Source organism: Drosophila rhopaloa, unplaced genomic scaffold (genome assembly GCF_018152115.1).
Source record: "Drosophila rhopaloa isolate 14029-0021.01 unplaced genomic scaffold, ASM1815211v1 contig_167, whole genome shotgun sequence".
Lineage (NCBI taxonomy): Eukaryota > Metazoa > Arthropoda > Insecta > Diptera > Drosophilidae > Drosophila > Drosophila rhopaloa.
The window spans coordinates 422197-447429 of NW_025335047.1; the positions used below are offsets into that span (position 1 = coordinate 422197).

The 25233-nt window shown below is 42.3% G+C and overlaps 5 protein-coding genes across 5 annotated transcripts; all 5 read left to right on the plus strand.

Moving 5' to 3' along the window:
* Positions 1 to 544: 544 nt before the first annotated feature.
* Positions 545 to 3047, plus strand: LOC108045132 (beta-glucuronidase). Its single transcript, XM_017124355.2, has 5 exons — positions 545 to 1830; positions 1885 to 2201; positions 2259 to 2520; positions 2580 to 2718; positions 2777 to 3047. Exons 1-5 carry the CDS (start codon positions 667 to 669, stop codon positions 2950 to 2952), a joined length of 2058 nt encoding a protein of 685 aa, XP_016979844.1. The 5' UTR covers positions 545 to 666; the 3' UTR covers positions 2953 to 3047.
* A 5411-nt stretch (positions 3048 to 8458) lies between these two features.
* Positions 8459 to 10059, plus strand: LOC108045096 (glycine-rich protein DOT1). The gene is made up of 2 exons (XM_017124287.2): positions 8459 to 8569; positions 9110 to 10059. The coding sequence occupies exons 1-2, from the start codon at positions 8552 to 8554 to the stop codon at positions 9674 to 9676; spliced, it is 585 nt and encodes a 194-aa protein (XP_016979776.2). The 5' UTR covers positions 8459 to 8551; the 3' UTR covers positions 9677 to 10059.
* A 3237-nt stretch (positions 10060 to 13296) lies between these two features.
* Positions 13297 to 15831, plus strand: LOC108045134 (sodium-coupled monocarboxylate transporter 2). Its single transcript, XM_017124357.2, has 7 exons — positions 13297 to 13765; positions 13828 to 13945; positions 14006 to 14073; positions 14237 to 14388; positions 14442 to 14582; positions 14637 to 15120; positions 15176 to 15831. The coding sequence occupies exons 1-7, from the start codon at positions 13373 to 13375 to the stop codon at positions 15596 to 15598; spliced, it is 1779 nt and encodes a 592-aa protein (XP_016979846.1). The 5' UTR covers positions 13297 to 13372; the 3' UTR covers positions 15599 to 15831.
* A 1814-nt stretch (positions 15832 to 17645) lies between these two features.
* On the plus strand, positions 17646 to 20724 carry LOC108045093 (sodium-coupled monocarboxylate transporter 2). The gene is made up of 8 exons (XM_017124283.2): positions 17646 to 17952; positions 18235 to 18394; positions 18520 to 18637; positions 18694 to 18913; positions 18968 to 19108; positions 19285 to 19393; positions 19620 to 20152; positions 20303 to 20724. The coding sequence occupies exons 1-8, from the start codon at positions 17732 to 17734 to the stop codon at positions 20646 to 20648; spliced, it is 1848 nt and encodes a 615-aa protein (XP_016979772.1). The 5' UTR covers positions 17646 to 17731; the 3' UTR covers positions 20649 to 20724.
* Positions 20725 to 21794: 1070 nt separating this feature from the next.
* On the plus strand, positions 21795 to 24972 carry LOC108045089 (sodium-coupled monocarboxylate transporter 2). The gene is made up of 7 exons (XM_044458783.1): positions 21795 to 22110; positions 22505 to 22664; positions 23064 to 23181; positions 23241 to 23460; positions 23580 to 23829; positions 23888 to 24420; positions 24479 to 24972. The coding sequence occupies exons 1-7, from the start codon at positions 21875 to 21877 to the stop codon at positions 24825 to 24827; spliced, it is 1866 nt and encodes a 621-aa protein (XP_044314718.1). The 5' UTR covers positions 21795 to 21874; the 3' UTR covers positions 24828 to 24972.
* Positions 24973 to 25233: the final 261 nt, after the last annotated feature.

Here is a 25233-nt window from a genome sequence, read left to right on the forward strand (position 1 = left end):
GTTGGAACAGCAGGGAATTATAGCTTCACAGCCGTGTTTAAATTCAAAAAGCTAAGGTATTGTTGGTAGCCCCTTGCGATTTGGATGAAAATGTCACTAACAAAACTACGCCAATATTTACTATAAATAAACTGAACAGATTTTTATTTTATTTATTTAAAGCTAGCTTAAGTTTTAAAACCTATGAACTAACTAAAATAAGAGCATTAGCAGCTGAGGCCTTCGGTTCGTCTGGGATGACAGTAATAATTTAATTTAAAGGAATGAGAATAATTTTAGATTTTTATGAATGGAACAGATTTTTATAAACATAATCGTACATTACAATATTAACTTTTTTCATTTATCGCCGTCGAAAACATTTTTTTTTTAATTTTCCCTCATGCCGTAATCACAAATTATAGTATGAAGAATTTTTGTCATATCATTTAGAGTGGTATATACTATTAAAAAAAAAAAATAATAATTTAATTAATTAATATAAGCGAACAATTCCTAAACATTTGTTTATTGTTATTGTAATGAAGATGGTCACACTTTAGCCGCTCTTATCAGAAGCCGGGCGAAGAAGAAGAGGAACGGTTCCAATTGGATGATAAATAGTCGTTGAATTGTAATTAGTCAGCACAAGCAAACTGTTTTAGCCGGTAAGACCTCCAATTTGCGATGCGGTGGCTTTGGATTCCTGCCACCTGTCTGCTGTTTACGATTTTCAATCTAAATGCATCCGCCGTCGAAGATGAAATTCCTCTGAACCCTGATAAATCCAAAGAATACCCTTTGTTTGAGTATGGAGAGGTGAAAATACCCACACCTACCAGGGGATTACTGTATCCCAGGGATTCGGAGACCCGCGAGGTGCGCAGATTGGATGGAATGTGGCGCCTGGTCAGGAGCGACCCATCAGATCCCCTCGAGGGAATCAGGGAAAAGTGGTTTTCGAATAACCTGAGAAAGACTGGAAGGCAAATCATTCCCATGCCAGTGCCCGCCTCCTACAACGACATAACCACGGATAACTTGCGGGATCACGTGGGAACCGTGTGGTACGAACGAACCTTTTTTGTGCCCCGCTCCTGGAAGGTGAACCAACGCACCTGGCTGCGCTTCAGCAGCGTTCACTATTCGGCAGTAGTTTGGATCAATGGCAGGAACGCCACAAGTCACTCGATTGGCCACCTGCCCTTCGAAGCGGACATCTCGGGATTGGTCAGCTTTGGAGCGGAAAACCGGATCACGGTGATGTGCGATAATCGCCTGGGCAGCCGCACCATTCCCCAGGGTTTGGTTTATGAGGCAAACACGGATCACGGATCCGAACCCGTCCAGAGTTACACCTTCGACTTCTTTAACTACGCGGGAATCCACAGGAGTGTTCACCTGTACACCACCCCACTGCTCCACATCAGCGATGTGAAGGTCACTACCCAACTCACAGCTGAGGGATTGGGCCGCATAGACTATCGCATTTGGGTGGATGGCAGCCAGGAGGGTCGCCGCATCCAGCCCACTCATCTCCTGGTGCAATTGAGGGACAGAGATGGACAAGTGGCCGTCCATCAGATCAACAAAGCGGTCTACCATGGTACTCTTCTGGTGCCTAATGCCAATCCCTGGTGGCCATATCTAATGCATCCTGATCCTGGCTACCTGTACGACCTCCAGTTTGAACTCTATGTGGCCAGCAATGAGGAGGAGGAGGCGGATGCCCTGCAAGATGCCTACCGCCTGCCAGTGGGCATTCGCAGTCTTAGTTGGAGCAACGACAGCCTACTGCTTAATGGTAAACCTCTCTATCTGCGAGGATTTGGGCGTCACGAGGATTCCGATGTGGGTCTTGGTAAGGAGAAACTCTTGTACTCGACTAATTTCGGTTTTGCTTAGATCCGCGGCAAGGGACTGGACAACGCGCTCCTGGCTCGCGACTTTAACCTGCTCAAGTGGATTGGAGCCAATGCCTATCGCACCTCGCATTATCCTTACTCCGAGGAGTCCATGCAGTTTGCCGATAAGCACGGCATCATGATTATTGACGAGTGTCCTGCTGTGAACATTGACATCTTCGAGCCGCAGCTCCTGGAGCAGCACATGTCCTCGCTGGAGCAACTTATCCACAGGGACAGAAACCATCCCAGCGTAGTGGCCTGGTCGGTGGCCAATGAGCCACGATCCCATAAGCAGGGAGCCCTTAAATATTTCAAGTGGGTGGAGGGTAAGCCAGATATATATTGCAGCTAATCAGGATGTTCTTCCTATAGATCTCTGGTGAACTTTACGAGAAGCATTGCTGATGGACGTCCTCTAACGGCGGCCATCAATGCCAATTCCTCCACCTGCCATTTGGCGCAGTTTTTGGACATCGTGGGCTTCAATCGCTACAACTCTTGGTACCAAAACTCGGGACGCACTGACATGATTGTTAACCTGCTCACGAATGAGGCCCAGAGTTGGCGGGATAAGTTCGGCAAGCCAGTCATCCAGTTTGAGTATGGGGGGGACACCATGGAGGGCATGCACTCGGTGAGGGAATAGGACCCTGTTTTTGTATGATTTCTAATAATTCCTCGGACTCCTTAAAGTTACCCGCCTTTATTTGGTCAGAAGAATATCAGGTGGAGCTCTTTTCCCGGCACTTCAAGGCCTTTGATGAACTTCGTGAAAAGAAGTGGTTTATTGGAGAGTTCGTGTGGAACTTTGCCGATTTCCGAACTGCGCAGAGTGGGTTATCCCTACCTACTGTTTTATGATAACTATAAGTTTAATATATCTGTTTCAGCCATTACCAGAGTAGGCGGCAACAAGAAAGGCGTCTTTACTAGGAACCGGCAGCCCAAAGAGGTGGCCCACCTCCTGAGATTGCGCTACTTTGCGTTGGCCAAGGAGTTGGATCAATGCATGCTTCCTCGGGACCTAACTGTGTATATTTCCAAGCATATCCATAACGAACTTTAGATCAGGGATTTCTATATTTAGGTAGAAACGCATAAAGTAAGCTTTAAATATTCAATATTTCTGAATAGTAATTACAATAAACTTTATATCAACAAGCCATGGACCTTCTTTAGCAGTGCTTTATAGTGACCCAAAATGTTCCTCTTAAACTTTGACACATTTAGATGGGATTCTGAAGGATAACTATTCTTTTATTCTGAAAGAATAAATCCATTTAAAACATCTATGACCGAGATTAACACAAATTCAGTAGGTTAACTTATAAACATGTTTCATGCTGTATTAAATGTATCCCCACACCCACATATTACCCCCTTCCTGACATCTTCATTGGCTTTGCTTTGCCATGGCCAACTCGTGTTGGTTAAGACCTCTCGACAGCAAACCTAATTAACTCATTTAGACCCTCTCGTAAAACCATTTATATTTTCTGCTTTGCCACTTTACGCGTTTTGGCAAGCGAAAAACGAAATAGCAAAATGAGGCGGCGCACAATGGGGCATTTCCATGGCCAGAAAGCAGATGAGTTGACCGTGCGAAAAGGTGGCATAATTAAGTTGGTTAAATGAAACAGCAGCTCCACAGCGATCTTCGATCTGTGATTGCTAGTCCTCCCCCGCTGACTACCCATTTGAACTTTTACTTTTACCCCTAGCTCGAGAATGGATCGCGATGACCACATGGCGAGTGGAACAACTGGTCATATTGCACAAGGCACTCTTCGTCGTGGAACAGTTGAGGATGTGGCTTTTTGCATAAGCCACCCGAATGGTTAGCACCCAAAGGCTAAAGTTAGCTGCAGAATGACCAGTGTGGATGCGTCTTTTTTTGCGGAAAACAAACGTGGGCCCAGACATAGACACACAGTCATCGACACCAGGCCACCGCCGAGGTAGACCGGTCACAGATCCCATCCCAGCGGACCCAGGCGAAAACGTGTCGCAGCAATTTCCCATTCCACGGTGGCTTTTCCATGCCCGTCGTGGCACTTTAAAAAATTGAATATGAACACCAAGTCACAAAGAAATAATCCAACAAAATTAATGTAATAATGAATCCTAAGGCAAATCCCTCAATTTCTGTCATAAAATGCCCCAAAACATTTGCATTTATTGCATCAATTGCTAAGAGAGAAAACATTTTTAGAATTGAACATTTTCCAGGTACTCAATCAACCTTACTTATAAATCAGTGCTCACTTTAAAAATGTTGGTGCTAACAATTTTCTTTAAGTGTTTACTTCAATGCTGTTGTTGCCCATATTGTCGGCTCGCATTGCATATGCATTGCATTTGCTCCGCCACCTCCCACCGCCTCCCCCAACCTCCGGCGACTTTTCTACTCATCTGCCATGTTCCAAGTTCCCTGCTCCACGCTCCAACTCCATGACTGCGTCGTTGGGCTCCATGCCTCGGTCTCCGCGCTTGACTTACATAAAGCGAGGAGCACCTCGCACGCCAAAAACAAAACCCGTTTTACCGCGACGAGGAAACGACAGAAGCGACGTCACTTCGCCCAGGTGGATGTGGTGCGGAAGAGGAGTGGGGGAGTGGAGGAGTGGAGGAGACCTCTCTCGATGGTCGTCGGCGGGATTGGGTTGACGTTTGGCCATACTATAACTGCACGGTTAATCTAAAATCAGATATGAACATAGATTATATTTTCATTATTTACTCCAAAAATTTGCTCAGAAAAATTATTTTGATACAATACAAATTATATTTATTTATACAAACTAATGTTTTTTAAAAAAAAAATTTTAAATATTAATATTAAGAACTGCAAATAGAAAGAAAAGCTTTCACATATTTTATAATAGCTATATAGCTTTTAGATATACAACCAGTATAAAAAATATTTATGTATTTTTATTTAAACTTGGTTATATATTTGAATATTAAAATAAGAAAATATTTTTCCTCTGTAACGGTTGGCTACCGCTACTGGGGTCTCGCTGACTTATGTAACCTGTGTAGCCTACCCGGCAATCCGCCAGCTTCGACGGACCTGCATGCAGAGAATGAGCGTCCCAACATCAATGGTCAAATACACATTTTGCTAACTCATCTTCACCAGCGCCGCAATTACAGCTTTGTCGCACCGGGCATTCTCCCCTTGTCATCAATAGGCCGGAATAATGAGTTTTTTGTCGCTCCATCAGCCTCATCTGCGACTGTGAAAAATTACCCATCTTTATCATTAACCATCTAGGCAGTTTTTGTGCGTTAGTCGATTGGCATGCTTGAAGCCCAAATGCACCTGAACTGATCAGCAGGTGAGGTAGAATCAGAGAAATCATCAAGACGCAAAAAAAAGTAAAGAATGATTATCTTTCATGGTATTTTCTAGCTCCTATTTTCTGTCGCTCACTTAGCATGTTTAAGAAAAAATTAAAAGGCAACAGTGCTAATGTGCGTATAAGCCTTGATTGTAATTACTGCAAATTGAAATGTTTTATAGACATAAAGATTTTAAGTTGTTTACTTCTAGAAAGAGTCTGTGAGTAAGAGGAATGCATGTGATTATACCAAGTCCCTTACCACGTGCAATTCTTAAAACTCCTCCAATGAAATAGGCTGTGAAATCTTAAAATAAAATCAAACAAACTTAAAATTCAAATATAGCACTGGCTTGCAATTTCAATTGAGTTTTTGGGCGGGGGCGTTGTACCCTATGCAAAAGACGAGTTGCAAAAGAAATCTCAAATTCGATTTAAAAATTTACGTGCGTCTGTCAGTTGGCAGCTTTTTCGTTTCCAGGGATTTTATTTTTGTTTCGGCTTGCCTTGTTTTGCTATTGTTGGCCCAATTATAGTGTCATAACAATTACGCACGCACACAAAGAGGCATAATGAGTTTCAGTTCGGGCCATGCAAAAAAACTAAGAAAAAACTAAGAAAAAGACTGGGACAGAGAGCGAATGGCGAAAACCAAGAGCCAAAGCCATCGCCATCACTGTCCAAAGTTGACCTACTGGAAGACGTGTTAATGATGGATGTTCAGATAGGCCACGATGTATAATAAAGCGGCCATTAAGGTTGCAAATCGCGAATAAAAATAAGCAGCGCCAGAGATAAACCAATACAAACTCATTGTAATGAATTATAAGTTATTAATAAACTCCTACGATTATCTCGTGCAACTATATGTACTTATATTCAGTGGTCAGAAATCAAAGGTGATTTTAAGCCAAGACAAACGAAAGGTCACCAATCCATCCCATATTAATTGAGCAAAAACTACACGCCTCTAAAATTTGAAAGTGTCAATATTATGATGACATTTGTTTCCTTAGAACATATTATAAATTAATTGTATTAACGTTCCTAACCCAATTAAAAGATAATAGTAAAAAATATTATTACAAAAGTAAAATCACGTTGTAAAAACAAATGGCTTTAATAGCATACTTTTGTTGATTAAATAAAAGGTTAATACACGACTGTGTCGAACCAATTCCAGTCTTGCAAGTGACCTTTTCCCATTACTCCAATTACACGGCCGAAAGTGAAGCCCGACAAAAACTGAATTACGACATCGATGGGTGAGAGACCTTCGCCGGAATCTCTCGACCACAATAAACCGAATTAACATTAACGACAGTGGCAGCCACAGCTGATCAAAACAGTTCCGAGACACGAAAATGATTTAGCGCACTGTCATTGGGTCTGCTGCCTCCGCTATCTAGTGTGAAGTGTTGACTTTCATCTCATTGTTGCCCCCGAACCCGAACCCAAGCCCAAACCCAAACCCAAAACCGAACCCGATCCCCAGTTGAAGACCCAAACTTCAATTGCAGATCGTGCCCCAACGCACGCATATACGCAATGCAGCAAGTCCTTCACTTTGGAGCGTGAAGGTTTCTAAAGAGTCAAGGCGCCCTTGGTACACTCAAAGAAAACGTTTTTTACTATGAATTAAAAAAGAAGATATATATCAATTTTCCTACTTGTTACCTTTTTATTCTATGTCTGACGGGTATTAAAACATATGTATTTGGAAATAATTTTTTGATAATGGGGATGGAAAAATATTTCCGCAAATAATTGGTTTAAACTTCAAACCCATTTAGTATAACAAAAAAAGTATAGTTTTATTTATATTAAAAAAAAAGCTTTGGTGCAATTACAATTTATTGAAAATTACGCAAAATTACTTACTTGCCTTTGGTGAAAAGTTTTCTCTGTATGGAGTCAAAGTCATTGCCGGTTTTGCGTCTTCGCGAAAGTGTGTGTCGAGATGTAAATAAACCTCATTTACTCCAATTTACTGCCAGTTTCATTTCCAGTCGAATGCAGTCGTCTTCCCTTTCATTGTGATTTTAATCGCACCTTTTCGGCCGCCATCTGCGACTCCACAAGTGCTCATCCACCGGCATGACATAATGGGCACAATGGGCAATCCAGCTCCATCGGGGGCTTCTTTCACTTCTGCCAGAATCAGGGCAGATTTCTTGTTTCAGAGCTTCTTTCGAGGTCAGATGAGTGTCTTAACCGCAATCCCGATTCCCCAGAGGCACCTTCATTTGGCAGTTCGTTCGTTTTTGATTTTTTTAACATTAAACTTTTAACATTAAGCTGGGAAATTTAAATGACATTGTCATACATATATAAAGATTAGTAAGATAATGCCTCATGTAATAATATTGTAGGAAACTGAACCATCAAAGAGTTTTTTTATTTATCAAGAAAAGTTATCCAAAATATAAGAATCTACGAGGAATAAACTGTTTCAAAAGTTTTTTAGATAATATTATTATAATATTTAGCGAACATAAACACGTCTTAGGGAAATTTTGGAAATTTGCTGTTGCTCCACTCTTGTGCAAATATAATTTTAATTTGGCTCCTTGTGAAACGTTAATTATACGCCCCGTGGTGCCAGAGCCCTACTGCTCCACATTGCGACTATACGTATTGTATAGGGGCCTCTGCCCCCTGACTTCCCCCGATTCGCATTTCCCAGCCCATTTCGTAATCTTCGTGCCCATGTGACGCTGATGCTGATGGATGACGAGCCCAGGTTGCGACTAGCAATTGAAATGCAACTGCAACGGGAAATGCGAACTGAAGTTTCGTCGGTGGAGCCATCCCTCATGGCCGAAAATATATTTTTTGGGCCTCCATGATCCTCCTGGGCTGGCTTCAAATTTTTGTGGCTGGGTTGTTTACCTTTGGTATCAATCGCGGTGGTGGGAAAAATCACTTCCTGGTCCGCCGCGAATCGAAGGAAAGTGCCAAAGAAAATTTCAAATACCAAAATCGTTAGCGACATTTTATTTTTTTCGGCCTTTTCTTTTTCTTCTGTCTTTACGTTGTTTTCCATTTGGAAATTTTGTTTTATTGTGAGAAGCGCACAGCAGCAGCAAAAACAAGTTGTGGACGAAGTTTGGCGATAATGACGTTGCCGAATGGACGACTTGGCCCGAAGAGCTGAAGACTGAAGACAGAAGACTGAAGACCGGCGGGTATAAAGAGTAGCTCTGCTGGCTAGGGAGATGCATTCAGTCGCTGGTTCCCCACTCGAAAGCAACCAAATTTACTCCACTCTACTCTACTCAACTCTTCCCCCCAACAAACACACTCACCCAACTCGTCGCTATGAACTCCTTCTCAGTGGTAAGTGATAGAGGATCCTGAAGATCGCAGGACTCAAGGCAGCCGACCAAAACATTGGACCTAAACGGATAACGGGCCTAAAACGGATTTTAAAGAGTACCATTCTACATTAGCGTAAAAAAAGACAACAAACCGCTCACAATATCTTCGAAAAGAAACTTTTTTAAAATTTCTTTGCTTAGAAAACTCCACATTCGCTTTTACAAAAGACCTTCCGATAAAGAAGATACGAACATATTCAGGGATTTCAAAAATATCATCAATTTTGTATTGGAGATTATAAAATCAACAGAACAGTAGCTTTTCATAATCACCTTCTGTAAACTGCAACAATCAAGTTGGGTACACTAATTGCACAGTTTCTTCAGCATAATTTACTTAATAGAAATTGTAGGACCAAACAATGAAAATAATTACAAATACTGTCTAACGAACGACATTTTTAAAAAATTATGTTTAGGCCTGACATTAACTGCACTTTGGTTGGCTCGGACATGGCCAATGTTGACCACACACTAATCCCTCGTCACCTCTTTGCAGTTCTTAGTGTTCGCGCTGGCGGCTTTGGCCGCGGCGGAGCCACCATCCGGATATAACTATCCCCGCGGCGGAGGCGGTGGTGGTGGCGGTGGACACGGCGGCGGATTCGGAGGCGGCGGCGGATTCGGAGGCGGCGGTGGATTCGGAGGCGGTGGCGGCGGTGGCTTCCAGGCTGTGAGCGGCGGCTTCCAGACCTCCGAAGGACAGAACGTCGATCCCCAGCTGCTGGAGCAAGTGCGTCAGATCCTGCTGAACGAGGAGAGCAAGCAGGGCGGCGGCGGCGGCGGCGGCGGTGGAGGTGGCGGTGGCGGCGGTGGCTATCCCAGTGGCCCGTCCACCAGCTATGGTCCTCCGTCCTCGAGCTACGGAGCTCCGGGAATCGGCGGCGGTGGCCGTGTAGTGGGCATCGATCTGGAAGGCGTCCGCCAGGCTATCCAGGTGGCCCAGTTCGCCCAGCAGAGCTCGCAGCAGGGAGGCGGTGGCGGTGGCGGTGGATACCCCAGCGCCCCATCTGGATCTTATGGAGCCCCCTCGAGGCCCAGCGGCAGCTACGGAGCGCCCTTTTAATCGTTCCCCATCTCAAGACCCCTTCCAAAACTCAGCGACTGTACCTCTCAGTTCCCCGACACACTCCAACACACCCCGTTCCCCCGGAACCCCAGAACACCAAACTCAATCTCGAATTTCGTCTCGTACCCTCAACGAATCTCGAATCCGGGGCTTCGTTTTGGCCTTTTTTGTAACCCTTGTAAATAGTTTTCTCACTCTACACGAATACAAGAAAAACTGAAAATGAAAGCCACACAACAACAACACCCACAACACCAAGATGGTAAACACCCCAGACAGTGTTATAACGCATTATTAGCTCGTAAGTGTTTTTATTTTATATGAAACAAACAAAGAAACAACAAAAAAAATATGAAAACAATAAAAAAAATAGTAAATTTTGTCACCGTTAAATCATTGCAATGTTTTTATTTCAACTTCGATGGAAAGTGTCTGAAATAAGATGCCCTCGTTAAATTCATCATTAACAACATCTGACCCCGTTTCTTGTTGTTTACCTCCAAGGCACTCGATGATCTCGTAATGACAGTCCATTCACATAGACCAATTCCAATTCAACGACTTCGAAGCTCTCCATGAACCGAGTTGTCACTGGTCTTATGTGAGTTTATTAAATACCAAGCCAAACATCTTTAAAAATCCTTTCACTTTTCAACTCGATGATGAGGTAGCTGTAACCCCTGGCCTATCCTCAAATACACTGTGCAAAGCGTTTTAAAATCAGATATGTACATAGATTTCGTTGAGGCAGATACATGTATTTCCTTTCAGGAAATACTGTTTAAAAAACATCGGGAGTGTTGTCCGTATAATAAATCTGTAGAGACTGAAAATTAAACTGTGAAACGCAAAGCTAACAAAAATGTTAAATACTCGTGACATGGGTATATAATCACAAAACTATTGGTTTTAAATTACTTGAGACTTATTTGAAAACCCTAAAATGCTATATTTCTTGTTTAATTGTTTCCTTAACAAGGCTTTTAAAGAATGTGAGACGTTAACCATTTTTCACCTACCTTCTTTAAAGATTGAATAAAAATGTATTTCGAATTTCAAATATTTTGCTGTGCATGGAGTACTCTCAGCTTCAATGGCTGTCGTGCAAGTGCTCAAAATGGAAGATATAGATGAAGATAAGGATGGGGACGTGGTGGCAGATGGCAAGTGGCAGATGGGACCGGAGGGGCGCTCATTACGCGGATGTTGCGACAGATGCAGCCGAGACTCTGGGAAGGAAGAGGGGAGTCGATGGACATCAATTATTACCACAACTGAAGTTGGAGTTGTGGCTCAGAGCTATAAATGAAGTGGAAGCCGGCGCTGAAGCTGCAGCCACTTAACCAACATTCGGCATCATTAAGATTGCCCAATTGAATGCGTGCCGAGGTGGCCATCCACATATATGGAGGTGCAGCCAAAACGGTGCACTGGCAGATGAGCCGCCAAGTGGAGTGGAAGTCGTGAGGTCCACCGATTACGGCATTGCGGCTACCGCAAACAAAAAAACTGCAGATGCTGAATAGCCTTATCTATTCAATTATTCATGTGTCTCACCGACCAAACAGAAAAGTGTGTTTTGCAATAATAACTCAACTCATATGTGGGATTAAAAGATGAAACGAATCCTTAACTTAACGTCAAATTTGATCTGAAATCGCATTTTTTCTATCATAATTATATTTAAATTTTGTCTAACTATAACTTTTTGAAAAAGTCCCGATTGTGTTTATAGGAGCTTTATATTGTAGGCCAACATGGCTAGATCGACTCGCGTGGTAGTGATGATCACGAATACATATACATTAAAGGGTCGGAAATGTGACTTTACAGCGTTGCAAACTTTAAACTAAAATTACAATTTACTTGACAAATTGGAATATAGATATTTAGAGAATCAAGCCACAAGTCTTAAAAAGTATGTCTTTATGAAATGCCCTAAATTTATAAAAGGTATAGACTCCAGAAGTCCAACTGTGGGTCTCCTTGTTACAAGTCATCAAAACTTATAAAAAAAACTTACATCAAACTTACATCGAACCACAAGTCTTTAGAGGTATGCCACTTTGGAATCGGATAAAGTTTGGTAAAGTTATGGGCTCTCAAAGACCAATTTTGGGTCAACGTTAAACAAGTCATCGGAAAATTCAAAATAACTAACATGAAAATGGGTCAAAAATTCGATCAACGTTAAATTAAAAATTTTGAATGCAGATTTTTAGAGAATCGAACCAAAACTCTTTAGAGGTATGCCACTTTGGAATCGGATAAAGTTTGGTAAAGTTGTGGACTTTCAAAGACCAATTTTGGGTCAACGTTTAACAAGTCATCGGAAAATTAGAAATAACTAACATGAAAATGGGTCAAAATTTCGATCAACGTTAAATTAAACATTTTGAATGCAGATTTTTAGAGAATCGAACCACAAGTCTTTAGAGGTATGCCACTTTGGAATCGGATAAAGCTTGGAAAAGTTATGGGCTCTCAAGGACCAATTTTGGGTCATCTTTAAACAAGTCATCGGAAAATTAGAAATAACTAACATGAAAATGGGTCAAAAATTCGATCAACGTTAAATTAAAAATTTTGAATGCAGATTTTTAGAGAATCGAACCACAAGTCTTTAGAGGTATGCCACTTTGGAATCGGATAAAGTTTGGTAAAGTTGTGGACTTTCAAAGACCAATTTTGGGTCAACGTTAAACAAGTCATCGGAAAATTAGAAATAACTTACATGAAAATGGGTCAAAAATTCGATCAACGGTAAATTAAAAATTTTGAATGCAGATTTTTAGAGCATCGAATTACAAGTCTTTAGAGGTAGGTTAAAAGGTTTAAATTTGGTATAGGTACGTACATTCAAAGTCCAATCGTATGTCACATTTTAACTCTTTTTTACTATGAGAAATCTGAAGCTTAAAACTAGTTTACAATGTTATAATAGTTATATGAAGCGAACGCTAAAAATTGTAATAGATTCGGATCTTTAAAACTGTGATAAAAAAACGTGGTTAATGCCCTAAATAAAACATTTGATAAAGCACTATCTCTTGGCTCTATACAATAATAACAGTTATCTTTGATACTTTTGAAGACTCACTATAAGTTTATCAAAGTATTACCCCTAAGCTCTCGATAAGCATCAGCAATTAAAGTGGCCTTGTCTGGACCAAATCCGGAACACGATCAACGAGAGAGTTATCCTCACGTGAACAACTCCTCTCCGCCGATGACTGGCAAAATGCAGATGACTGGCGGGTTCTCAGCAGGATTGTGTTGCTGATATCAGGGTAAACAGATTCGCGAGTTGGATGACAGGGAAAACAATGATTAACCCGCTGGGGATCCATCGCAGATTACGTAATCTCAGCTAAGCCAGGAGTTCTTATCGCAGTCCACTGTGAGTTCAGATAGGCTGCCAGGCAGACGGGGAATTGACTCAGGGGTCTTAAGATCCTATGAGATAATACAATCATCTGGATAAGGTCCGTACGTGAGAGCGCCGTCGATAGATAATATTTAGAGCGGGCAATTCCGAAGATAATTTGGGGTGGCCAAAGAACCTTATATAAAGACAGGGCGGGCGCCGTGTTGCTTTTAATCGTGATTCTGCGGCGTCGGAGCCAGAAGGTGAACAGTAATTAGTGCGGCAGTGATTCGTTAAACGTGCACCCTCGAGGAGATTCTTTCGAAATGTCGTCCCTTTTGAATGCCACCGTTTTGGCAACGGCCGCCACCGCGGTTCCCGATTCCCAGTTCGTTTTTAATCCCACGGATTACGCCGTCTTTGCTTTCATGCTGGGCATATCCGCCGCAATCGGAGTCTATTTCGGATTCTTCGCCAAGGGTGCGGACACCACCGAGGAGTATCTGATGGGGGGCAAGCGCATGAAGACCATTCCGATTGCCATTTCCCTGGTGGCCAGCCAATTGTCGGCCATCTCCATAATGACCATTCCGGCGGAGATGTACGCTTACGGGATTAATTGGTTTTTCAATGTGGTTTGCATGGTGGCTGTGGTGCCGCTACTCAATTACGTGGTCATCCCGGTCTTTTATAACAACAACATCACAAACTGCTACGAGGTGATCTATTTGTGTTGCGTATTTTCCAAGGAAATGTTTTATTCTATTCACTCCATTCCCAGTACTTGGAGATGCGTTTTTGCCGAGAGGTGCGAGTGCTTCAGACCTTCCTCTTCATAATGACGATGTTCTTCATGCTGCCAATTTTTATTTTCCTGCCGTCGCTGGCTTTTGCACAGGGTAAGTGTTACTTATATTGGGTAATCCCTCCTCCAGTTAGCAATTTTCTTCATTTATTAGTGACTGGCTTCAATGTGCACATTATCAACACCGTTGTCTGCAGCATCTGCATCTTTTACACCATGTTTGTAAGTAGAAACTACAGTGTTTTAATGTAATTAAGAAAAACAAGAAATTGTTTAAACTTTCCGAAAGTCTCCGAAAGTTCACTAAAAAGGGCTTTTGAAAAACGCGAACGATTACGGTTCATTGGACTACATCTTTTTCTACCCTTCCTAACAAATATTTTAGGGAGGCATTAAGGCTGTGGTCTGGACCGATGTTATCCAAGCCGCAATTATGGTTGTGTCGGTCGTTCTGGTGGGCATAATGGGCGCCAGTCGAGTGGGAGGGTTCTCCGAAGTTTTCCGCATTGCCGGCGAGGGAGGACGTCTGGATATCAAGTGAGTTACATCTGACTCACCATCCCTTTGATGCTAATTCCTTGCCTTTTCAGCTACAATTTTGATCTGACCACACGCTCCACAATATGGAATGTTTTCTCTTCGGCGACACTGATGTGGTCGGGATATGTGGGCTTGAACCAGAGCTGCGTCCAGAGAATTGTTTCACTGCCATCACTGGCTCACGCCAGAAGGTAAGAATTTTTAAGCACATTTCTTAAAACCTAGTTAACCTTTTTCCCACATAGAGCCCTAGTCCTCTTTGGCCTTGGCTTCATCCTGATCATGTTCTTCAACTGCTTCACGGGCATTGTGATCTTCGCCCGCTTCCACGACTGCGATCCCATCGAATCGGGCCACGTCACCAAAGCGGACAAAATAGTTCCGTATTTCGTGCAGGACACAGTGGGGCATTTGTGGGGCATGCCGGGTGTGTTCATATCGTGTGTGTTCAGCGCTGCCCTTAGCACACTCTCCGCCAGCATCAACTCGTTGGGAGGAGTGGTCTACTTCGACTACATAAAACCCCACATCCGGCACACGGAGCACAGGGCCAACGTGATCATGAAGCTGTTCGTGTTCTTCGCAGGAATCTATTGCATCTTTGGTGGAATGGTGGTGGAGAACTTCAACTCCATTTTGCAGGTTATCTATTCGATTGGAGGCGTTAGCTTTGGCTCCACGACCGCAGTGTTCTTGCTGGGAATGCTGGTACCTAAAGCCCACGGAAGGGTAAGTTGGTGAGTTTCAGAATTATCATCAGGTCTAACCACTTCAATGTTTTCAGGCTGCCTTGATTGGAGTGCTCTCGAGCATTGCCTGCATGGCCAGCATTGTGATTCTGAGTTGGGGACGCAACCACTACGAATCTCTGCCCACCAGCACCTCCGCTTGTCCAGCTCTCCCTTTGAACGGAACCATCGGCACTTCCAGCACAGTTTCATCCCTGCTCATCAGTTCCACGACGGAAGCCCCGGAGAAAGACGGGGGATTTAGCATCCTGGATCTCTCCTTCAACTTGTACATAATCTTTGGCTTCGCCATCACCTGGCTGGTGGCTATTCCTCTGAGCTACATCCTGAAGCCCAGGGTTGATTACAAACTGGACCCAAAGCTCCTGTCTCCGGTATTGCAGCCCTTCGTAGAATACAAATTGACACCAGTAGAGGAACCCCACCAACTGCAGCTGGAAAAGCCCGAAAAGGTCTGAGGATAGGGATGTGGCTCTTAACCATAAAATATGCTTCATAAGTATACTTATATTATAAGATACTCTTAAAAACATCTATCAAGTTAGATTATAAAGCCTTAAACGTTTTTTTAATTTTCTATTAAATGTAAGCTGTAATGCCCAGTTCTTAAATGTTTCATTAAATGTTAACTTAACTTGTCTTAGTTTGTAGACACTAAATAAAATAAAGCTAATTGGGAAAAACTTGAAAACTATTTGTTTAACAAACAAATCTGGTCGTGACGATACGATATCCAGTTTCGTAATTATTGTTTTTAATGATGGTTCTTCCATTTTTTTTATTAAAAGTTTTTCTAGAAAAGTTTAACTTAGATAATAGCAGTTTTATCAAGCAGAGACTAGACAGGTTGGAAATATCTGCATAACTGCCTATCACTATAACCACAATCTTTTCACAACAACTGCCTTAGCCTCGGGAAGTCAACCGAGCGAATGACATGATCTAAATATAGCCATTAAGTTACCTCAAACTTCAACGCCTGATCCCAAGAATCCAAAGACACCACGGTGATCAGCCTAATCAGTTGTGCAAAAGGTTCCAACCAAAGTCGTAATTCTTAACGGTGACATTGGCAAATATTTGGGCCGTAATCGGTGGGCCAGCGGTGTTAAGCTCTACACACTCCGGCAAAAGGTCGTAAAACAGGAGCCACGCCCCCTGCAAACCCAGCCCCTAGTATTTACCCTTGTCAAAAACTGAAATTATACAAAGACAAACAATGAAATGGAAAGTTTCACCAGACGTGTGAAGAGTAAATAAACTAAAAAAAGTTAATTTGTTAGATGTTTTGACTTGTGGACAGGATTGTTCTATTATTTTGTAATTATTAGCTTGTAATTATTAGTTTGCTTATATTATTTTATAACAAATATGTCGACGACACAATGACGTCTAAAGTTGAACAACATCTTAAAAAGTCATGGAACATGATTAAAAAGTTATGAATTTATATTCCTCTTAATAACTTGAATTAAATTACAGAAGACGTCTTGGATAAGTGAACAAGCTTCCAGCATAATAAAAGCCAATTTTCTTTGACATTTTAAACTTAAGATTTAGTTGTACTCCCAAAGAAAGCAATGGGTATAGAAGTTTGTAAACCGGCACATTGCATGCTGATAATTACAGCTACAAGCAAGTAAGTTATAGATAACTGAAGCACACCAAAACCCATTTGTAAGTAAATATTAAATGACTTTGTTGCTTTAAAATGCTTTTAAATTAAAGCGAAAGTGGTTTATCATCATTAACTTAGTTGAGTGTTTAGAGCATAATTTTATATTTATACTATCTAGTTTATACCAACGCATTTAAAGCTTATAACACATTTAAAAATCACGTTAGTTTTTGGACTGAAACCCAAAGAATAGGATTATAAAAAATACAAAAATATTATTTGTTTCCAAAACCAAATAACCGGTCCTGAGGCGGTACCCTCGAGTGCACTAGGTTTTATGATCCACTTTGTAACTGTAATAAGGACGGCCTTTCTTGGTTTTCGCGAGTACGCGGATTCAATGCAAATGTGAAATGTGATGTATAGAACGTGGTAAAGGTAACACCCAGTTTGGCCATTTGGTCTAAACTCTTTCTTAAACAAAGGTATTTCTTAAAGTTGCTATTTGATAGGGTATTCAGAGTTCCAGCTCTGGCAGATAACCCCACATCATGTTTTCATTTTAGCAAACATTTGGCGCAAACAGTCCATATAGCAGAGGCGGACCCAGAAAATGATGCTTTCCGATTCTCCAGTTCAGGTGCTACTCCAACTCTAACACTCGTACATTTCCACCTCCCCGGCCATGTAGGAACGTCGAGATGGAACCGGAGGCCAGGCACAACAATAACACAATATAAGAGCGGCATGTCCGACAGATAAGTGGAGCGCTAAGCCCCGGATGATTTACGGGGGCATCGTCAAGTTCAGATAAGGAGACGCCCCATGCGGGAGCTATATTTAAGTACAATCCAGGCCAGGGCCTGCAAGTTTGCCTTTAGCATCCGTGCACTGTGCACGGGTTAGGTCGGTCTAAAACCCTTATCAACAGCATAAGATCAGGATCTGCAAGATCAACATAGTTTCAAACAGGATGTCCACTGCTACCACCATGGCTAGTGCCGTTTCCGGCGCTTCGCAGGATCTGAGATTCGGACTTACGGACTATGTGGTCTTCGTCATCATGCTGGGCGCCTCGGCGGGAATCGGAGTCTACTTCGGCTTCTTTTCGAAGACCAAGAACACCACGGAGGAGTATCTGCGCGGCGGGAAAAAGATGCAGACCCTGCCCATCGCCATATCTCTGGTGGCCAGGTGAGAGAATAGCGGTGTCCGGCGGTCCCAGCCGGATTCCTTCCGATTCCGTCACAATTTATCTTTCTCTATTGGGGGTCATATAACCGCGTTGCGTCAATTGCTGAAAGTGTTATAAGTGCGCTGTGTTCCCAGTACTACTGGGGATTTAACAAATCCCACCATAATGATTGTAAAAAACTTCTCGGAACTAGGGAAACCTGTTTCGGGAATTATTATAAACCATAATAAAGTAATTGATCACTAGAATTCACTTATTAATTCTTGTCATATGATTTCCAGTCAGTTATCTGGGATTGCCATAATGTCCATTCCGGCGGAAAGTTATACCTACGGATTCAACTATATATTCGTAGTTCTGGCCATGATTGTGGTGATACCAATTTTAATCTACATCATTGTGCCTGTCTTCTACGAGAACAATGTCTCAAATTGCTATGAGGTGAGTGAGGAGTAAAATATTAAGAATCGTAAAAATCCTTAATCAAATTTAAATACTTATTTTAATACACACAAAATTTAACAACCATAATATTAATGCAAAAACTTACAATAATGACACCCTAGTATCTGGAGATGAGGTTCAACAAACGCACCCGGCAGTTGGTGACCGCCACCTTCGTGATGAACTCGTTTCTTATGCTGCCCGTTTATATGTTTATTCCATCTTTAGCCTTTGCGCAGGGTGAGTAATCGAAGCCCCTTGATCAGTGTCCATGTCGCTAAGCTCTTACTTTGCAGTGACCGGCATGAATATCCATGTGATCAACGTAATGGTCTCCTCCATCTGCATTTTCTATACGATGCTGGGTGGGATCAAGGCGGTGGTTTGGACCGATGTCGTTCAGGGAGGAATCATGCTTTTATCCGTAGTCGCCGTTGGTGTTTTAGGCACCACCCGATCGGGAGGCATTTCCACTGTTATAGAGCATGCCTCTGAAGGCGGACGCTTTAACTTTGAGTGAGTTTATATGCTCTATATTTAAAGGAGGATCTAAAACCGTTAATATTGCAGCTTTGGTTTGGATCCTCGCATCCGCATGACTTTCTGGGGCGCCACAATGGGAGGAATTTTTATGTGGACGGGTCACATTGGCCTGAACCAAAGCTGCGTGCAGCGCATCGTCTCCCTGCCATCGTATTCCCATGCTAAAAAGTAAGATAACAGTATTGTGCAAGGAAAGCGTTAGGAAATCAAAATCGTTATTATTACTTGTTTGCTAAAATATGCGAATTGTTTGTAATCGGATCCCTTTTTTTAATAGGGTTTAAAACCAAGATTAGTTTTTCGTATTCCAATTTAAATGGTATCCTTTTCGAATTCCTTCACAGATCTCTGATCATTGCTGGATTGGGTTTCCTAATCATCAGTTTCTTCAACACTATCTCGGGTATTATTATGTTTGCCCGCTACTATGGATGTGATCCAATGATAGCTGGTGTAAGTTCATTCTTTATAAGATCTTGTCACAAATTAAGAAAACTATATTTTTGTACGTCCTTCCACTTTAGTCATTTACTGAGAAAATTATGGTTTCATCCATTCATTTGAAAAATAGCTTCTTTCATATTAATCAGGCTAACCAACTTACACATACATCATTAACTTAATGACTTACTACAAAATGTTGGAAGAATATCTACTTACTGTGTGTTTAACTTTTTAGCTGGTCAGCAAGCCGGACAAAATGATGCCGTTCTTTGTGCAGGACATCATGGGTCATCTGCCCGGAATGCCGGGTGTGTTCATCTCCTGCGTGTTTAGTGCCGCCCTCAGTTCGCTCTCGGCCACATTAAACTCCCTGGCCGGAGTGGTGTACTTCGACTACATAAAGCCCCGAATCCGGCACACGGAGGCCCGAGCCAACTGGGCCATGAAGCTGATCGTGGTGGTGATGGGCGGCTACTGCATCCTGGGGGGCTTCATGGTGCAGAACTTCAATTCCATCCTGCAGACGGTGGTTACCATCACGGGTATCAACACGGGAGCCGTGGTGGGGGTCTTCCTCCTGGGAATGTTTGTGCCACGCTGCAATGCCAAGACGGCTGTAACCAGCATTATCTTCAGTGTGGTCGCCATGGTGTGGATCATTGCCAATGGGCAGATTAATTTCAAGTCCGGCCTGATTAAGTACGATGTGCTGCCGAATTCGCTGGATCAGTGTGAAGCCCGGGGTCTGCACATGATTGCGGATGTGATGTGAGTAACCTGCCACAGTGCTGTGTTGTAAGCGGTGCAGTATCAGTTTTCGCATAGATAATACCGACACTGACCGAAGCTTTTACCCGCTGCACCGTTTCTAGCCAAAGATATAAAGTATATTTTCTTATAAATTTCCTCCATCTCTAGCAACAAGACTGACTTCACTCCCGTCACAGCAAAACCACCTTCTGGAGCACCAGTGACCACCGCCTTCCACAGCGATCGTGATTTCTCCCTCTACGACATCTCGTTTTATTGGTACAAGGTTCTGGGTACCGCCCTGATCTTCCTGTGGGCTGTGCCCATGAGTTACGTCTGGCGACCGGATAAAAACGAAAAGCAAAATCCGAAGCTGTACTCGCCCTTTGTGAGAAAGTTCCTAACTCTGCCTGAGGCGGATCAAGAACTGGAGGAGGTGCCACTGCGAGGTGAGATTCCCCATCTCCGGATAGATCCTGGCGAAAAGGAAATCAAAGCTGGTCTCGAAAACTGATTCATTTTAGTTATTTTAAGGCTGAAATATGAACAAGACGGTTAAGTAAAATAAAATAAACAAAATTGAACGAAAACATTTTTTGAAAACGAGCATCTAATTTTAGGGAAATATGGGATTAAAGTCTATAGCGACGTTACTCGAACGATCGACTTTTTAATTAAACATTTCAACAGCTAACAACTATTCATCACCCAAGTTGCATTGGCAGTTGATGAGTTCAAAATAAGGAGTCAAAGAAAGCCAGAGAAAAATGATACATCACACAGTATGCTCTCTAAGCGCTTTTTAATTAAATAACAACAAACTTAAATATTTTAAAGACGACGACAGATCTAGTTTTTACTAGTTGCTTAGCTTAATTTAAGCAGTGTTAGGACGTACATGACCAGGAAGAGAGAATTTCACTTTAAGAATGTACAACAGGAAACATTAATTAGTAAATAAAATACTTTATCTCATAGTGTACAAATTTGTTTTTGTAGTAATTTATCATTTTGCAATTTGAATCAATTTGTTGTCATCACATGGGAGATAAAATCGGCGAGATATATACGACACAAATTTGTTGTCATTCAAAAGACTTTAACACTTGATATGTACATTTATCAAAAAACACCATATAATATTATACATTGGATCTTATATAATAAAGCCAAACTAGTTAGGCTTCGTAAATTAAAGAAAATTTCTCATTTTTTTAAACTATCATAATTTTTATCACAATAGTAAATAATCTAGCTGACTTGGGGACAACTGAAGGTCGCACTTTAATTTTCTTTATATTAGACCCGCAGATGCGTGCGACAAGCTTCTCGCATTGATGATTCATTTTCAGAGCCAGGAACGACAATCAATGTTGTCCTCCGCATAGCGATCGAAAGTACCTTTTACTTTAGCTTGTGATGCGCCACTTCGATGGATGGATGAGTTGGCACTCTAAGGAGGGTTCATAATCTCTGGGATTCCGGATCCGACTAGTTAAGTCAGCCTGGGCACTCTAAGGTAGTTTAACACCGCTCCTGATTTACGATGTGGCTGCTCCGATTACGACGCACCTAGACAGATATCTCGCCAAGATAAGCTCACTGGAAACGCTACTTAAGATGGGTCCACGATCCGATTTCCACAAGTGTTCTGCAAGCATCCAGACCCAAAGCTCCGAGGCTTTTCCGATTCGTTTTTCCCCCATTCGCGATCCCAGGGATAAATCAAGCACCACAAGGATGACGGACAGTGCCAGCGTTTTAGCCAGCACAGTGGCAACTGCCACGACGGCCGCCTTACAGGAACTTCGATTCAGCCTCACGGACTACGTAGTCTTCTCCTTGTTGCTATGTGCCTCGGCAGGAATCGGAGTGTACTTCGGATTTTTCTCCAAAGCCAAGAACACCACGGAGGAGTATCTGCAAGGCGGCAAGAAGATGCCCACACTGCCGGTGGCCATTTCCCTGGTCTCGAGGTGACTGTCCCGCACGCTTTTTCAATAAATTTCCATGTCGTCACTCCGCACAGGCTGTAAAGATACTCCAGATACACCTCGGGGCATAAAGATAGCGCCGTAGTACCGGGCCCCTCTCATCATCAGCCATCTATTCTGTCTATCTTATTTAAATGCGCATGCCAGATATAACACCCATAAAAAGGCTAAGGTGAATAGCAATGTTACCGCAAACCTTGTGAAATTAGTAAGATCAAACTCGAGCCCCTTTTTCACGGTCATCATTAGCTAAGTGCAGATTCACTGATCTTGGTTTTAGTTTAGGTTAAGATGGGTGAACGTGTCGATGACTTTATGTGGGATCATATTAAAATCACCTGTATAGCTTTTAATGAATTTTTTTTATCCCTTTCAGCCAGCTTTCCGGGGTAGCAATGATGTCCGTTCCGGCGGAGACTTACTCGTTTGGATTCAACATGATGTTCGTAAACTGGGCCATGGTTCTGGCAGTTCCTGTTCTCATATATGTCATTGTTCCCGTCTTTTACGATAATAATGTCTCTAACTGCTACGAGGTAATGTAAAACATTCCTAATGAGTCAGCTCTTTTAACAAAGCAAAAATATTAGATAACAAAATTTGCTTTAAATTAGATAATATTATAAAGAAAGCTTCTTATAATCCTTTTTTCATTTGTTTTCAATATTTTAGTAACATTATGAACAGGATTATTTGTTCTTTAGATAGTATTAGGGAGCAAACATAAATTTCACTCTCTATTTAGTTCAACATTACGATTTCATCATAATGAAAACCTGGATTAAAATAGGCTAATAATATATTCAGCAGAAAAAGTGATAACGTGTTTTATTAGGCCAATTAACAGGTTACGTTTCTATAGTTATGCTGTTGTATATTACAAAAGACTAAAACGTTCATTATATAACATTTAATCTTTTAACAATCTTGTTTAGTACCTGGAGATGCGATTCAGCAAGAAGACCCGCCAACTCGTGACCATTACGTTCATCTTCAATCAATTCCTGATGCTACCAGTATATATGTTTGTCCCATCGCTAGCTTTTTCCCAAGGTATAGATTTTAATCGTCGGCGCATTAGTGGATGAGTTAAAATTTATTTCTGCTTGCAGTAACCGGCTACAACATTCACCTGATCAACACAGTGGTTTCGTCCATCTGCGTCTTCTACACGATGCTGGGCGGGATTAAGGCAGTGGTCTGGACGGATGTGGTTCAGGGAGCTGTCATGCTGATCTCAGTTGTCCTGGTAGCCATATTGGGCACCTACAACACAGGTGGATTGGCCAATGTTCTTGAGAACGCTTCCGAGGGTGGCCGATTGGACATGAAGTAGGTACATTTAGGAATATAAACAGACTTCAATCATAACTGTTTGTTAAATAACAACAGCCTTTTATAACATTATTAGCAAATTATCTGGCATACATCTTTTAACGAACTTCTGTTAGTTTTGGCTTAGATCCCCGCCTGCGTCTCACCTTCCTTACTGCAATGGGCAGCGGCCTTTTGATGTGGACGGGTAAAGTTGGCCTAGACCAGAGCTGCGTTCAGAGAATTGTGTCCATGCCCTCTTATGGACATGCCAAAAGGTGCCTTCTAATGGCTGGCTTCGGTTTTGTGCTCGTCATGTCGTTCACCTGCTTTGCTGGCATCATAATGTTTGCCTACTACTACGGATGTGATCCTATTAAAGCTGGGGTAAGAGTGTTGACCTACTGCAATACATGAACACATATTAAATTCCCTACTCCTTTAGCTGGTCAGCAAACCTGACAAACTGATGCCCTTCTTCATCCAGGACATTATGGGCCATTTGATGGGCATGCCAGGCGTGTTTATCTCTTGCGTGTTCAGTGCCTCACTGAGTTCTCTTTCCGCCAGTCTTAATTCCTTCGCCGGAGTGGTGTACTTCGATTATATTAAGCCGCGCATCAACCACACGGAAGCCAAAGCCAACGCGACCATGAAACTGGTCATCGTGGCTATGGGAGCCTACTGCATCCTGGGCGGCCTAGTCGTGGAGAACTTCAACTCTATTATCCAGACCATGTGGACGATTACGGGCATTAATATGGGCGCTGTGGTAGGAGTCTTTTGTCTGGGCATGTTCATGCCCCGGTGTAATGCCAAGGTGGCGGTGACCGGAATCGGGTTCAGTGTTATTGTCATGTTGTGGATCATCATCAACGGCCAGATGAACTTCAAGTCCGGCCTGATCAAGTACGAACCCCTGCCGAATGGGCTGGATAAGTGCGAGGCAAAGAACTTCGAGGTCATCTTGAATGCAATGTAAGTAGACCATCTGAAAGTAATATGCACAACAGACGCATTGAACCACCCTTTCCAGAAACAATAACATCAGCAGGGTCGCCACCACTCCGATTCCCTCTCTGGAAGCACCCAAGCAAGTGACCACCGCCTTCGACAGCAACCGCGACTTCTCCATCTACGACATATCCTTTTACTGGTACAAGGTGATGGGTGCCCTATTGGTGTTTTTGTGGGCCATTCCAATGAGCTATGTGTGGCCCTTGGACAAGAACGAGAAGCAGAACCCCAAGCTCTTCTCGCCCTTTATTCGGAAATGGTTATACCAGCCAGGTCCTGCCCTGGAATTGGAGGAGTTGCCTTTAAAGACGTCACTATCCGAGGAGCAAATCAAGGCAAAGGAGAACGGCATTGCACCAGAAGCTTAATACAGCATATCATCACATCTGTATAGTTGCAATAGAATAACAATAGCAACAATAAGTTTTGTATTACAAAAGTATTCCATAGGAACCAAATTAACAGTGATCTCAAAAGTGAACTGTTTAGAAAATATCATTACGCAAAAAATTATTATATGTGTTTTAGTAGTCATAAAAGATCATGTTCTCTTATAAGATCATCAAAGGCATCTTGTGTGAACAGTTTGGGGCTCTGGGATGTCGCATGCCAATATTTTCGGCAACATCTTTTTTTTGTTCTTATTCCCCATTATCTTAATTTTCCTTACATGTTTTTACAAACTATTGTTATTATTGGCTTGTACTATCGAGTGTTTTTATATTTTTGGTAAAGGAAAGAGTACTTTTTTTACCATGATCTGGTGTAAAGCCA

Bases quoted from the DNA above. Each gene is read 5' to 3' on its own strand.
- LOC108045132 (XM_017124355.2), top strand. From the start codon at position 667: ATGCGGTGGCTTTGGATTCCTGCCACCTGTCTGCTGTTTACGATTTTC. The intron at 1,831-1,884 runs GTGGGTCTTGGT...GGTTTTGCTTAG, and splicing joins GGCGTCACGAGGATTCCGAT to ATCCGCGGCAAGGGACTGGA. The intron at 2,719-2,776 runs GTGGGTTATCCC...TATCTGTTTCAG, and splicing joins CGATTTCCGAACTGCGCAGA to CCATTACCAGAGTAGGCGGC.
- LOC108045134 (XM_017124357.2), top strand. From the start codon at position 13,373: ATGTCGTCCCTTTTGAATGCCACCGTTTTGGCAACGGCCGCCACCGCG. The intron at 14,074-14,236 runs GTAAGTAGAAAC...CAAATATTTTAG, and splicing joins GCATCTTTTACACCATGTTT to GGAGGCATTAAGGCTGTGGT. The intron at 14,389-14,441 runs GTGAGTTACATC...TTGCCTTTTCAG, and splicing joins GGAGGACGTCTGGATATCAA to CTACAATTTTGATCTGACCA.
- LOC108045093 (XM_017124283.2), top strand. From the start codon at position 17,732: ATGTCCACTGCTACCACCATGGCTAGTGCCGTTTCCGGCGCTTCGCAG. The intron at 17,953-18,234 runs GTGAGAGAATAG...TATGATTTCCAG, and splicing joins GCCATATCTCTGGTGGCCAG to TCAGTTATCTGGGATTGCCA. The intron at 18,395-18,519 runs GTGAGTGAGGAG...ATGACACCCTAG, and splicing joins ATGTCTCAAATTGCTATGAG to TATCTGGAGATGAGGTTCAA.
- LOC108045089 (XM_044458783.1), top strand. From the start codon at position 21,875: ATGACGGACAGTGCCAGCGTTTTAGCCAGCACAGTGGCAACTGCCACG. The intron at 22,111-22,504 runs GTGACTGTCCCG...TATCCCTTTCAG, and splicing joins GCCATTTCCCTGGTCTCGAG to CCAGCTTTCCGGGGTAGCAA. The intron at 23,830-23,887 runs GTAAGAGTGTTG...CTACTCCTTTAG, and splicing joins GTGATCCTATTAAAGCTGGG to CTGGTCAGCAAACCTGACAA.